Source organism: Aedes albopictus, chromosome 1, assembly GCF_035046485.1.
Source record: "Aedes albopictus strain Foshan chromosome 1, AalbF5, whole genome shotgun sequence".
In the NCBI taxonomy this organism is placed as follows: Eukaryota; Metazoa; Arthropoda; class Insecta; order Diptera; family Culicidae; genus Aedes; species Aedes albopictus.
The window spans coordinates 205,384,248-205,399,731 of NC_085136.1; the positions used below are offsets into that span (position 1 = coordinate 205,384,248).

Consider the following 15,484-nt stretch of genomic DNA (forward strand, 5'->3'; position numbering starts at 1 on the left):
ACTTCTTAATAAATAAATTAAACGTTATTCAACATAAATAAATCAAACGCACATACATTTCAAAAAAGTAATTTCATTCGTAATTATTATTAACAAAATATTTACTTACAGTTTGCCGTTGAATGGTGTATTAAAATAACTATCTTTAGACACTTCTCCACAACTATTGTGATGCACCGTTCCATCATGGTTGAGCCTATTTTTTTTTTGTGAGCGGCAAATGCCCGAAAAGTTAGCCTAAATAATCCGTTCCAGAAACAAATATATTCCACAATGCATTACGCATTGGGAAACACTTTCAATACATACCAAAAATGGACACACAACGTAAATGTTGAATACCCTCTCCTCTTCGTACACACAGAAATCGCTATCTGTATATGGCTGTCATCACTCCTACATCTTTGGAGCCAAAAACAATATGCCTTCATCTTTTTCCGCCCCACTAAACACAACAATCATAACCCCATCAATCATCATCCTCATCATCATCATCCCTAGCAATAGCAGCCGGACACATCATCACTATACAACAACACATCGACCGTAGCTGACGGTAGCAAACAAGCTGAGTATCATCACACACACATCACTCTCTCGCCCTTTCTTCCAGCACCGCTACGCCATGTCTGCTCGCATGTTATCTCCTCTCCCATCAAGACCGCCATTGTTGCTTTGAAATTTCACAAAATCACGGCCGCTGTTTTATTCAAAATGAACACTCGACCGCCTACATTGATTCGTCCCTTCATCGACTTTCCTTTATTGCAACGCGAAATTAATAAACGAACCGGTAAGATTTCATCACAAATTAAAAAATAATTCATCCTCGAAGCCAAATGTAGTGTCGGAGGGTGCTTTTCGGATGCATCATAGAGACGTGTGTACACGCGACGTTGGTCTGAATAGAACTGAGCTTATTTATTTATGTGTCGTTTGCCTACGAATCGGTGACAGCATACACTCTAAAATGTATTCACTCAAGATTCTTAATTGTAGTAGTGTGGACACTACAAAATTTAGTAAGGAAAACAACGCAACCCTATTATTGTGTTATATTTTTACAATCACCGCACACAAAATCTTTCTTCCTTTTCGTTCTTTCTGGTTCTTACGCAAGCAATGTTGTTGACGTCACTTTATCGGTGTTGTTGACGTCACTTTACTGATGGGCCAAGATTTGGGTACATAGTGAAAAAAATGTCCTCAATATTCGGCCCACATTCAATTTGTAAAATAGTTACTATTCGTTGAAAACAAATATACAAGTTCAAAATAGCATCTTTGACCGTCGCATCAAATGTTCAGTTATTGAAAAATCGATTCGAAATGTTCCAGAATCATGCCAATAACGATTATGTGTATAGACTACCCACTAAGCCGAAGAATCATGGCGTCTACAAAACATAAACAAAGTGACATTTTCATTCAATTTCAACACTCCAAAGTGCTAAAATTGAAACAAAATGTTACAGTTGTTTGGCACATAGCTTTTCCGATATCCAGTTATGCGTGTTTGTTTGAGTTTTTGGTTTACGTTGGGACAGGCCAAACGTGGGAACTATGCCAACGAAGCATCCCGATACCCTATAATATCTTTTTCTAAGAGTTACGTCTGTTTGTCAGCATAACCGCCCAAACCCCCTCGCAACCCCCCCCCCCCCCCCCCTAGTGCTATAATCTAGTTACGCTTATGAACAGAACTGTATCCCCAGCACGGAGGAAGTTAGGCGTTCGACAATGTTAGGCATTTGTTAGTTATGTTGCTCATCGAAAAATTTTCGAGAGCATAAATCATAACCCCGAATTTATGCTGAATGTTCGATTTTTTTCGCGCGTCATTGACAGTTGAGCAAATGGCAGTGGAAAAAAACTTTGTTAGTTGCGGCAGCTTAAAAATCGCGTTCGTCGGTCGAGAAAATGAGAAAAATTTGCGGTCTCAATTAGTTTAAACTCGTAGGAACCATTTCAGTCGTTCCGTCGTCCAACCCGCCAGTTTCTCGTCGCTGTTGCTGGCCAATAAGTTCGGTTCGTTCTCTTGGCACTGTCGCCGGAACCAGTCATCACCAAAACAGTGTCCGATTCCCTTAAGTTTGGCCTCATCGTGTCGGTGTCGGTGAGTCACTTTAATTTTAATTCAATTTTAATTTAATGTAGATTTAATTTCAATTTAATTTAAATTTAATTTAATTTTAATTTAATTTTAATTTAATTTTAATTTAATTTTAATTTAATTTTAATTTAATTTTAATTTAATTTTAATTTAATTTTAATTTAATTTTAATTTAATTTTAATTTAATTTTAATTTAATTTTAATTTAATTTTAATTTAATTTTAATTTAATTTTAATTTAATTTTAATTTAATTTTAATTTAATTTTAATTTAATTTTAATTTAATTTTAATTTAATTTTAATTTAATTTTAATTTAATTTTAATTTAGTTTTAATTTAATTTTAATTTAGTTTTAATTTAATTTTAATTTAATTTTAATTTAATTTTAATTTAATTTTAATTTAATTTTAATTTAATTTTAATTTAATTTTAATTTAATTTTAATTTAATTTTAATTTAATTTTAATTTAATTTTAATTTAATTTTAATTTAATTTTAATTTAATTTTAATTTAATTTTAATTTAATTTTAATTTAATTTTAATTTAATTTTAATTTAATTTTAATTTAATTTTAATTTAATTTTAATTTAATTTTAATTTAATTTTAATTTAATTTTAATTTAATTTTAATTTAATTTTAATTTAATTTTAATTTAATTTTAATTTAATTTTAATTTAATTTTAATTTAATTTTAATTTAATTTTAATTTAATTTTAATTTAATTTTAATTTAATTTTAATTTAATTTTAATTTAATTTTAATTTAATTTTAATTTAATTTTAATTTAATTTTAATTTAATTTTAATTTAATTTTAATTTAAATTAAAATTAAAATTAAAATTAAAATTAAAATTAAAATTAAAATTAAAATTAAAATTAAAATTAAAATTAAAATTAAAATTAAAATTAAAATTAAAATTAAAATTAAAATTAAAATTAAAATTAAAATTAAAATTAAAATTAAAATTAAAATTAAAATTAAAATTAAAATTAAAATTAAAATTAAAATTAAAATTAAAATTAAAATTAAAATTAAAATTAAAATTAAAATTAAAATTAAAATTAAAATTAAAATTAAAATTAAAATTAAAATTAAAATTAAAATTAAAATTAAAATTAAAATTAAAATTAAAATTAAAATTAAAATTAAAATTAAAATTAAAATTAAAATTAAAATTAAAATTAAAATTAAAATTAAAATTAAAATTAAAATTAAAATTAAAATTAAAATTAAAATTAAAATTAAAATTAAAATTAAAATTAAAATTAAAATTAAAATTAAAATTAAAATTAAAATTAAAATTAAAATTAAAATTAAAATTAAAATTAAAATTAAAATTAAAATTAAAATTAAAATTAAAATTAAAATTAAAATTAAAATTAAAATTAAAATTAAAATTAAAATTAAAATTAAAATTAAAATTAAAATTAAAATTAAAATTAAAATTAAAATTAAAATTAAAATTAAAATTAAAATTAAAATTAAAATTAAAATTAAAATTAAAATTAAAATTAAAATTAAAATTAAAATTAAAATTAAAATTAAAATTAAAATTAAAATTAAAATTAAAATTAAAATTAAAATTAAAATTAAAATTAAAATTAAAATTAAAATTAAAATTAAAATTAAAATTAAAATTAAAATTAAAATTAAAATTAAAATTAAAATTAAAATTAAAATTAAAATTAAAATTAAAATTAAAATTAAAATTAAAATTAAAATTAAAATTAAAATTAAAATTAAAATTAAAATTAAAATTAAAATTAAAATTAAAATTAAAATTAAAATTAAAATTAAAATTAAAATTAAAATTAAAATTAAAATTAAAATTAAAATTAAAATTAAAATTAAAATTAAAATTAAAATTAAAATTAAAATTAAAATTAAAATTAAAATTAAAATTAAAATTAAAATTAAAATTAAAATTAAAATTAAAATTAAAATTAAAATTAAAATTAAAATTAAAATTAAAATTAAAATTAAAATTAAAATTAAAATTAAAATTAAAATTAAAATTAAAATTAAAATTAAAATTAAAATTAAAATTAAAATTAAAATTAAAATTAAAATTAAAATTAAAATTAAAATTAAAATTAAAATTAAAATTAAAATTAAAATTAAAATTAAAATTAAAATTAAAATTAAAATTAAAATTAAAATTAAAATTAAAATTAAAATTAAAATTAAAATTAAAATTAAAATTAAAATTAAAATTAAAATTAAAATTAAAATTAAAATTAAAATTAAAATTAAAATTAAAATTAAAATTAAAATTAAAATTAAAATTAAAATTAAAATTAAAATTAAAATTAAAATTAAAATTAAAATTAAAATTAAAATTAAAATTAAAATTAAAATTAAAATTAAAATTAAAATTAAAATTAAAATTAAAATTAAAATTAAAATTAAAATTAAAATTAAAATTAAAATTAAAATTAAAATTAAAATTAAAATTAAAATTAAAATTAAAATTAAAATTAAAATTAAAATTAAAATTAAAATTAAAATTAAAATTAAAATTAAAATTAAAATTAAAATTAAAATTAAAATTAAAATTAAAATTAAAATTAAAATTAAAATTAAAATTAAAATTAAAATTAAAATTAAAATTAAAATAAAATTAAAATTAAAATTAAAATTAAAATTAAAATTAAAATTAAAATTAAAATAAAATTAAAATTAAAATTAAAATTAAAATTAAAATTAAAATTAAAATTAAAATTAAAATTAAAATTAAAATTAAAATTAAAATTAAAATTAAAATTAAAATTAAATTAAAATTAAAATTAAAATTAAAATTAAAAAAAAAAATTAAAATTAAAATTAAAATTAAAATTAAAATTTAAATTTAAATTTAAATTAAAATTAAAATTAAAATTAAAATAAAAAATTAAAATTAAAATTAAAATTAAAATTAAAATTTAAATTTAAATTTAAATTTAAATTAAAATTAAAATTAAAATTAAAATTAAAATTAAAATTAAAATTAAAATTAAAATTAAAATTAAAATTAAAATTAAAATTAAAACAGGTTCCGATTTTTTTTATTAAATATGTTTCGTCCAGCTTTCATTCGAGGCAGAAGTGCGGTTGTAGTAGTGAACGCCGATAAAAGTTCACTACTACAATCACACTTCTTGCTCGGATGACAGCTGGAATGAAAACAAGCAGCATAAAATCTATGCCTAACATTTGTCTAACAGCCCATACTAAAACATGTCTAACGTTAGTCTAATGTTAGACTAACAAACATGTTTCGAATTTGCAACATGTCTAACAAAAGTGTGTCATATCTGTCTAATTTTAGACTAACATTAGGCAAAAGTGAGACAAAAAGTTAGCCTAACATGCTGGCCAGTTAGTCTCACATTAGGCTAATGTTAGGCTAACCCTCCGTGCTGGGTCATTCTCGAAATCGACAAAATTTACATTACTCTGGAATATGTTATCTATGGTTTGATCCATTTTTTGTTCCACCCTACTTGTTTGTGTTAACAGAGCTGAATAAACACGGTAAACAAATTTGACGCGCATAAAGATGTCGTAAAACCATCTTCGTAAATTTTATTTTCATTTAATAGTCGAAAAACTTAATTTAATAATAATTTCGTTCATTGTTTAAGTCTTGTGTTAATATTTGTTATTGATACTAATAAAAATAATATCATTTAGTTTTCAGTTTTTTTTTATTTGTATTGAATGTGTTTAGTGTTAACCGCTCGTAAGAGAACCAGTGTTGCCACAGGTACAGATTATTCTGGAAAAGTACAGATTTTTTCCAGCTTTTTGGTACAGATTCTGTACGGTACAGATTACAGATTTTCAGCAAAAGGTACAGAAAGGTACAGATTTTTTGAAATGGGGACAAAAATCATTAAAATTAAAATTTAGAACATTTTAAATACTGATATTTTTGTTTTAAAAGTTCAAAAATTGATAACAGTTTACCTAAATCAACTGATTTTCACTGTTGAGCTAGCATTTCATACCCTTTCATGTATATTATAAGCGATTTTTAGTCAAATGTGCTACGAATTTGGTACAGATTTTGGGTACAGATGTTTCGAATGTCTGGTACAGATAAAAAAGATTTTTGAGCCTCCGGTACAGATTAAAATGTGGCAACACTGAAGAGAACTGTCAGACTCTCGTTGCATCGGTTGCATCAAATGCATCAGTATCAAAACAAACGGCATCCAGTATCCAGAAAATGTGTTGCGGTCGGATCGTATCCTGCTTTTCGGAACAGCTTCTATAAAAATTACATAACTTTTTCGGGTAAGTTTTGCATGTAATTTAAATCTCTGAACCGGGACAAATTCTACATGGCAGTATTGTGTTATTTTTTCTCTTGCTATAGGATCCTACTCTTCTTATCTGAATAGATCATGTCCCAGCATTACAATCGCTTTCTGAAACTGTTGGAACGTTGGCCGGTTGATCAGAGCAAGATTGGCCGTGATCTGGGGCAGTACCTGCGGGACCAGTTGAAAGCCGTCCTCGGCGGTGCGAACATCATTGCGGTGAACGACGAACGACTGTTCAAACAGTATCAATCGCTGGAAAATATCGTGAACGACGTACACCTGCGAGCTCATCCACGTTCGCTTAGTTCGACGGCCACTGGGCTGACCGGGGAGCAGTGCCGTGGGGTTCTGTCTTCGGAGTTCTTGGAAGAAGTCAACCGGAAGTAAAGATGTTCTCCGGAAGAAGATTATTAGGTAAGTTAAGTTTAGTATTTGGTGGCAATCGGTTGGCTGGTACGCTGGTCAACGTTCCTCATGTTCCTGTGATGGCCGTGGAAACGATCAAATTTCTTAAACCGCAAGATAATGAACTGTTTCTGGACATGACGTTCGGGGCCGGCGGTCACACGAAGGAGATTCTGAAGGTAGCCCCAAATGCTAAAGTAATAGCGCTGGATCGGGACCCAACTGCTCATCAAATGGCACTGGATTTGGCCAAAAAATATCCTGGCCAAATATTTCCTGTGCTAGGGAGGTTTTCCGAATTGCCGGAAAAGTTATCTAAGCTGAATGTGAATCAGCAATCGATTGATGGGGTAATATTCGATTTTGGATGCTCATCGATGCAGTTCGATGAAGGTTCCCGCGGATTTTCCATAAGTAAAAATGGTCCACTGGATATGCGAATGGACCAGGATCGGTTCCCGGACTCGCCGTCTGCTGCAGAAATCCTTTCGAAAATTGACGAGATGGATTTGGCGCGAATTTTGAAGATTTACGGCGAAGAAAAGCAAGCAAAGAAGATCGCACGAGCAATTGTAGAAACCCGTTACTCGATCAAGAAAATTGAAACCACCAAAGAATTAGCTGATTTAGTGCAATCCTGCCTTGGCAGCGGAAGCTTTCGGTTGGACAAACTTCAGCGTCCCAGCCACCCGGCGACGAAGACCTTCCAAGCGCTCAGAATCTTCGTAAACAATGAGCTGAACGAAATCAATTACGGGATGATACTTGCCCATCGCTATCTAAAGATCGGCGGTAAAATGATAGCGATCACGTTCCATTCACTGGAAGACACCATAGTGAAACGGCACGTGATGGGAAATGTCCTCAATGACATGGCCAATACGTTGCCTTTGAAGTACTGCAGCCATACGATCAGTTACGAACATGAGGTGATGGAGAACGTGATGAAATCCTCCTGGCATCAAATGACTAAGCACGTGGTACTGCCAAGTGACGATGAAGTGGAGCAGAACCCCCGGAGCCGATCAGCAAAGCTGAGGGCAGTGGTGCGTATGACCTAAGGAATGTTCAAAGTGCGGAATAAATGTAGCTGTTGTTGAACCGAATTGGGCTGCTTGACTCGAAAGAATGCCATTTAACAGGAAATTTTACACTGGTATGATTATATCAGAATTAGCATACCGTGTAGGGAGTTGTGGGGTTAGATTGCCATCCTCAGCTTAAGCGTCGATGGAGAGCTTATTAACATTCATTCTTTCTATTATGCTTTTGGTCGAAATACAAAGTGATCGAACATGCGAAAATTGATTTTTAACCTACTTTGAAATGTCGCAACTCAATTTGGAGTAGTGCATATTGTTGGTCTTAATTAGCTTAATGATGCGCAACAGAAAAAATAGATTCAAATTTACTTCGCAGCTGCAACTTCGCATGTGCTTCTAGCGACGACTTCGATTTGGTGGTGCGACGATAATACTTCATATCTTAACTGCCTTAACAACAAAAACCTGAATTAATCCACCTGGCGATGATGATACCTTTCTCGTAAATGTCTAAACATCATGATCCAGGATGGTGGAACAAAACTGAATGTTAATTTATCCCTTCAGCCCCTATTGCTTGGTTAATTTTCAATTCCTTAATTCTTAATAGAACAAAAACAATCTTGGAATTTTGCTCATTATTTTTGGACTTGCAATATCAAATATATAAAAGCTACATACACTTCCGATCAAAAGTTTGGGGTCACCCCCTCAAAAACATGTCATTTTTTAGGCCCATATCTCCGCAAATTTGCGTCCGATTTCAAAACCCTAGGTCTCATCCAAAAGATAATAAGTCAAAAAAAACTTTAAACATGATTTAAATAAAAAATAAAAAATGTGTGTTTGTAAACTTAAGCTAAAGTTGCCAAAATTTCTAAAACATGAATATAAAGTTACGGCAATATAGCTAGAAATAGGGTCGACCAAATTTTAAAATAAGAGCGGTAATATAACCTATTTCTATTAGTTTTTAACTACTTTTTACCGAACTTAGCTGCAAATTCTAGAAAAAAAGTTATTAAGTAAATTAACTCTTGATGTCATCGACCAAAAGTTTAGGGTCACCCCTCAATATGATGTTTCGGCCAAAAGCTTGGAGTCAATATAGTAAAACATGGAAAAGTGATTTGTTTTCCTAGATTTTATAGCCAAGTAAGTCTAGCAAAGAGCAGTTGAAAGCTAATAGAAAACAGGTTATATTGACGCTCTCATCTTAAAATTTGGTCGACCCAATTTCCAGCGACACTGCCGTAACTTTTATTCATTTTTTAGAAATTTTGGCAACTTTGGGTTGAGTTTACATACAAACATTTTTGTAAAAATTTCATTTAAATAATGTTCAAAGTTACTTTTGTAGTATGAGAAGCGATGCAATAGGGTAAAAACTGTTTACTTTTCCATTGAATGCTTCCAGTTGGCGCCAGCAGCGAAAAGTGTAGACTAGAACCTTTATAGCATCTAGTTTCCAGAGCTGACAGCTCGGCGGCGACACTGTCACTTGTATTCAATCCATCGTCTGTGCTACTCTCGGTTGTCAACTTTCTAAAAATCTCGCGTTTAGTATCATACAGGCGTATCTACAATGATAAATTTCTCTTCATCGAAGACGTAACACTTGCGAAATTTTCATCGACCACGCTTTTAACGATCATTAAATTAAAAAATTAAAAAATTAAAAAAATTAAAATCATTAAAATTTTTAAGTTTTCATAGTTGTGGCTTTCACAATCAGAGGCGCGCTCATCATTTTTCTATGCGTTTGACGTTTCTCACTAGCGCCTTCTGTTGACGATATTGCACAACACAGTGATTCGTGCAACTTTTCCACCAGATGATGTTAGTGTGAACTGGGCGATGAATTTCCATGAAAATCGTTCAAGGTGTTATGTCTGTTTGTTTGTGGTGATAATGTTGACGAGAGCTGCTGCTCGATCATCGGAGCTTGCCCAGAAATGGCATCGCATTTTATAGCTTACATGGCGCTACTCGTTGTTTTCGGATGCCATTGGTATTCATGTGATTTTTTTGTCTGTGGTCGAAGGATCATGAATGTCCTTGTAATTTAATTCGATCTTCCGTGTCGTTAAATAGCTGACGCATTTCTTTGCGATTTTTTTTCATTGAGTGCACATAATTCGCCCAAATCTTTTTATGGCAGCGCTAGCCTTCGTAATCCATGCTAACCTTAGACGACCAGTGGACACCTTCGGAAATAGTTACCCTTGCTTATGTTTCGGTCTAAGATCGTTTCACGGTCCACCTGGACACACATAAAATGTCTTAAGGTACCCCGGGGCAAGTGAGAATCGGGGGCAAGTGAGACCTATGCTGCCGTGAATCGCATATCTGTCCCATTTGCATAGGAAATCAAGCAAAGATGGGACTGATATGCGATTCACGGCAGTATGGCTGGTATTTTTTTTTTCATTTCATTTCATTTCATTTTTATTTATTCAATATTAATTCTGTTTAGTGTACAATTTGTTTCCATAAGCTGAGATATGGCTTTCCTTTCAACAGCTATATAATTCTAGTAAGGCAATCTATACAAATTAGAGAACTAGCTCATTCAGTTAATTTAAAGATAAAGGAAAAAGCGCAAAAAAACCTTTGAAATAGCATAAAGGGTTGTTGGGATAGTTAGAGGAAAAGTTAACTTATACCTAATATCACAGTCTCTGCGGTAAACGTTGCAGCAGCGGATTTGCTGATGTGGCGCATCCCATCCAAAACTTTGGAAGCACACGTTGGAACCACTCGTTGATTTGCTCCATCCTAGCAGTGAAATGGACATCTTCAGTGGGGTGGAATGGATCTAAATTCATTATCATTTTCAGAATCCGATTTTGCTTCACCTGAAGCTTTTTCCTGTGGGTAGCTGCACAGTGAAACCACGCGGGAAAACCGTATGTCATCACTGGTTTGAATACGGTCTTGTACAGCAAAAGTTTCGAATTTGTGTCCAAGTGCGACCGTCGATTGATCAGCGGATACAGCATTCTCGTAAGCTTGTCGCACTTACTTAAAGTGTTTTTAATGTGGACAGCAAATGTTAACTTCCGGTCCAAGGTTAAGCCCAGATATCCTACGTCGTCCGACCATGGTAGTTGGCGTCCCCAAACAGAGATCTCACTTTGCGGTAGTTTTTGTGGACTTCGTTTCCGAGTGAAGAAAATCGCCTGGGATTTGTCCGCATTAGTCTTTATCTTCCATTTTCTTTGGTACCTCTCGATGGCGTTTTGGGCCGCTTGTAGCTTGGTTACCACAATAACCGGATCAGAGTCTGATGCAATAAAGCCAGTATCGTCAACGAAGAGATAGTACTGGACATCATCTAGCATCACCAGGTCAGCGGTGAAGATGTTGTAGAGCGTGGGGCTCAGCACAGCACCTTGTGGGACACCGTAGGGTACTTCGTGGCGATCAGATGAGTGCCCATTGACAGACACTTGGTAGGAGCGGTTTAACAAAAAGGAGCGGATAATCTTCAATATGTACATTGGAAAATTTCCAAGTAGCATCTTGTGCAGAATTGCCTGCTGCCAAACAGAATCGTATGCCTTCTCGACATCTAGAAGTACCATCCCAGAGGACTTACCTCGTGTGAAGCTGGTTTTTACGTCCCTGACTAGCCGAGCCAGCTGGTGATTGGTGGAATGGCCTCTTTTGAACCCGAACTGCTCATCGGGAACAATCCGTGTACCTTCCAAATGTTGTTCAACACGATTTAGGATCACACGCTCCAGTAGCTTACTGAACGAGGACAGCAAACTGATTGGCCTATAGTTCGACGGAATCGAGGAGTCCTTATTCGGTTTCGGGATGGCGATGACCAGGGCGTGCTTCCAGCTGGTCGGGAAGTATCCTAAACAAATGCAGGCAGAGAAGATTTTGGCGAGAAAAATGTGGGCCTTTCTCGGAAGTTTTTTGATCACACAGTTCCGTATTTTATCTCCCCCAGGAGACTTTTTGGATTTGAGCCTTCTAATGCACATAATTACTTCCTTTGGACGAATCAGCCACGGGTGATCTCCAGTTAGATGCGTCTGATCGATGAGGACAATCGACTCGTTCACCGCTGCAGCAGTGTCTGGATCGTCTGGCATCTGGTTCATATGTGCACGAGCAAAGCTTCTTGCCAGTAGTTGAGCCTTTTCTAGAGGAGAAGCGATCATTTTGTCATCGTGACGCAACGGGGGGCTACACTTTGACGATTTTCGCAACGCCTTAGTGATCTTCCACAATGTTTCGCGATCGCCGTTTAATGTTCGAAGCGTTTCCTTAAATCTGCTGAAATTTGCTTCGTCGCATTCCTCTCGGATCCTGCGGTTCAGCGATAGTACTATATCACGGTAGATTGGATCTCTTCTTCTGTACCATTGCCGGCGGCGTTTGTTCCGCAGCGCGATCAATCTTCGAGTACTCTCCGGGATTTCAGCAACTTGATAGGTTCGTTTCCGAACTTCGGGGACCGAGACAGCTTCAGCTTCCATTACAATCGTTGTCAGGAGTTCTATTGCAGCATCAACTTCAGCTTCGTTGTTGAGGGTTGTGACAGCCGGATCCAACAGGTCTAATTTGGAATTTACTACACGTTGGAAGCGAGGCCAGTCTGCCCGCGAATAGCACCGGACCTTTGGTATTATGTTTGCGATTGGGGCAGAGAGACTGACGTCGAACATTACTGGGAGATGGTCTGATGACAGTTCGTTGAGCGTGACCGGTTTGGTCATGTCCAGCAAGTTGTTTGAGAGGGTTAGGTCTAGAGTGGATGGGCGGCCACGACCTGACGGTAGGAACGTGAAGGAATCTGGGAAGTGGACGAAGAAATTGCGGCTAGCTGCCTCTTGATACAGCAACGTGCCTGCTTTGTTAGCCTTAGAACAGTTCCAGTGGCGATGCCGTGCATTCAGGTCTCCGGCTATGAAGAATGGGTCAGCTCGTCTTGTGAGCTCGGCGATGTCTCGACGGAATTGAGTCCAAACAGAACGTCTCCTCGCACCCGGAAAGTAGGCGGCGATCACTAGTAGATTTCCGTTTGACGTTGTGATCGAAATTCCCACACTTTCGATGACCTTCGTCGAAATGTTGAGCTCGATAAACCTAATGCCTTTACGGATCACAATCATCACGCCTCCTCCTCTTTCTGCGTCGTTGGAATTGCGGTCGAAACGGATACACGAAAATCTCGGATGAAAAAAAGCATGCTTTTGCTGCAACCAGGTTTCGGTAACGATTCCCACGTCCACGTTGTGTCTCTCCAAGAAGTCGAAAAGTTCCATTTTCTTACCGTGAACGGAACGACCGTTCCAGTTAGCCAGACGCAAGTAGTTTAGATTAGGCATCGTAAACATACTTGGTCGTAAGCTCGAAAAGAGCTAAAAGTTGCTGCTGCTTTGTTTGACATTTCGCCAGCCGGTCAAACATTTCTCTCGCCAGAGCAAGAAATTCGGACATCGTGAAAAGATCTTTATTGGTTCCTTGGGTTTTCAGCACTTCAGCGTACGAATTTGTTGGGCCACTTGGACGGCCTTGCGAAGAGCGCGGGGGTGGAGGTGGAGGGGCTGGATTCCGCCGCTCAGCTCTCATTTTCGCCAACCTCTCGAGATAGTTTTTGCGGGTGGGACACCCACGAAAATTTGCAGTATGCTGGCCACTGCAATTTGCACATTTGATGGATCCACGAGTTTCGTTCCTATCACTGTGCTCCAGGTCCGCCTTCTTGGGGAGTTTACACTCGGCAGAAAAATGTTTTTCGCCACACTTTACAGACAGAGGAACAAGGTTACAGTTCCGCATTCCATGTCCGAATTGTTGGCAACGGTGACACTGGACAGCATCTGTCGATTTCCGTTCAAAGTAGCGCCATTGCACTATAGTGCTGAAGAGTGCCTTCACTTTCTGCAATTCCGAGAGCTTCGCAGATCCCTTAATAAAGTGCAGTAGGTACAGTGCACTTTCCTCCAGGCCAACAACCTTCTTGGAAAACAGTTTAATCTCTGTTGGTACGACGCCAACAGAAGCAAGCTCTACCTCAAGCTCGGAGATGTCATAAACCGATAATCCCGAAAGAACTATTTTCACTGGTTTTTCGGCAGCTGGGGTGAAGGTGTGGAACTGGATGTTCGATGTTTTCAGTGCACTCATTGCACTACGAAAGCTTTTCTCTCCCATAAGCTATTTTACGAGACGTTCTACCGGTGGGCCGCTCATTGTTATTGTTTACATTTGATGTTTTTGTTTTCGCGAAAAGAAGCATAACATTTGGTGAGCGCCAATCAGATTTTAGCTGGCAGAGATGTTTCGGTTTCTAATGTGGCATATATTAATCCCCCGAGCTGTATCATGTCACTAGCAGATGAAAAAACATCCCCGCGGTCTACGGGTATTGATTATAGTGGACGGATTGACGCATTTTTGCAGCTAAATGAACCCCGTTTGTTGGATGGGAATGTATCACATGTTATGCAAGCGAAAATGTAAATAAATGCGCCCACCGGTTGGACTTCAAAACTGGTAAACATTCAAAAAACAGCTGATTTGAAACGTATCATAAAATGCCTTATACACAGCAGCTTAACACCCGCCTTGGTCGCCTTCATATGATATTCGGTTTGCGCAATATCATTTTTAGACATCACATCCCGCAGGTGTTTGGTGGTTAGGTTCACTACCGTAATAGGGGGAAGGCGAACATTTTTCACTTTAGCTGGTGGAGCTGTTGCAGTCACGACGGGAGTTAGCATCGGCATTTCTTCGTGATCGTCATCACACTCTTCGTTTGGCAGTATTTCATATGCATTGCTTACCGCAATGTTTACTTCTTGCTGCAGGGAGCTGCTACCACTGCTACAACTGGGAGGTTGGCCGATCAGTTCTTGAGAAGAGGACCACGATTTGGTACCGACAATCGACGACCCCGAGGATAGTTCGTTCATGTACGGGCTCTTCGCGCGCGGAGGATGCATATTGTGTTCATTGGTGTTTTGATCCACCTCTAGGCCTCGCTTGTTTCGGGAGTAACTTTGGCTCCGGAGTAATCTGTGCGGCGTATTCACGGCCGCATTGTGCCCGGGAGGGTCCGGGGGAACCTTATGCGACTTCAGGATGCCGATTCGCGGATATTACTTCGACTAGAACGGAAAAAATACTCGAAAAAACGGAGCGCGAAAAAACGTTTGTTTACGTGGGCTGGTACCGAATCGGCTGGTATTTTTTTATTATTTATTTTTTAGACTAACATTCTTCATGGAAAACATAGGTATCACACCTACGGATACTTTAAATACAAAAATTGTTATTGTTTCAACCATAAAGAGACCATATACGTTATTGTTGTTTATATGTAATTTTCAATTCACTAGGTGAGATTGACGTGCTCTACTACATTCGTCGTTTAAAAATAGATTTGTCATTCTACAAATACTTTTTCGATTTCAGGATAGTATTTGGAGTTCTTGCAAATGATTTCAAGCGAAAAAGCTGTATTTTAGTTTTATTTATTACTTTTAGTTTACTGCTCTCACTTGCCCCAGTGCATTTCGCTATCTGGGGTAAGTGGGACCTATGAGAATAAACAAACACAATTTTATGGGTTCATCTCGCCTT

At 33.9% G+C, this 15,484-nt stretch overlaps 2 protein-coding genes across 2 annotated transcripts; both read left to right on the forward strand.

The window, feature by feature from the left end:
* Positions 1–6,506: 6,506 nt before the first annotated feature.
* On the forward strand, positions 6,507–6,812 carry LOC109431950 (ubiquinol-cytochrome-c reductase complex assembly factor 2). The gene has a single exon (XM_029856677.2). The coding sequence runs from the start codon at positions 6,507–6,509 to the stop codon at positions 6,810–6,812; it is 306 nt and encodes a 101-aa protein (XP_029712537.2).
* Positions 6,813–6,814: 2 nt separating this feature from the next.
* On the forward strand, positions 6,815–7,936 carry LOC109431949 (probable methyltransferase-like protein 15 homolog). Its single transcript, XM_019708252.3, has one exon. It carries the CDS (start codon positions 6,815–6,817, stop codon positions 7,889–7,891), a length of 1,077 nt encoding a protein of 358 aa, XP_019563797.2. The 3' UTR covers positions 7,892–7,936.
* The last annotated feature ends 7,548 nt before the right edge of the window (positions 7,937–15,484 follow it).

Coding starts and splice junctions, on each gene's coding strand:
- LOC109431950 (XM_029856677.2), top strand. CDS start 6,507: ATGTCCCAGCATTACAATCGCTTTCTGAAACTGTTGGAACGTTGGCCG.
- LOC109431949 (XM_019708252.3), top strand. CDS start 6,815: ATGTTCTCCGGAAGAAGATTATTAGGTAAGTTAAGTTTAGTATTTGGT.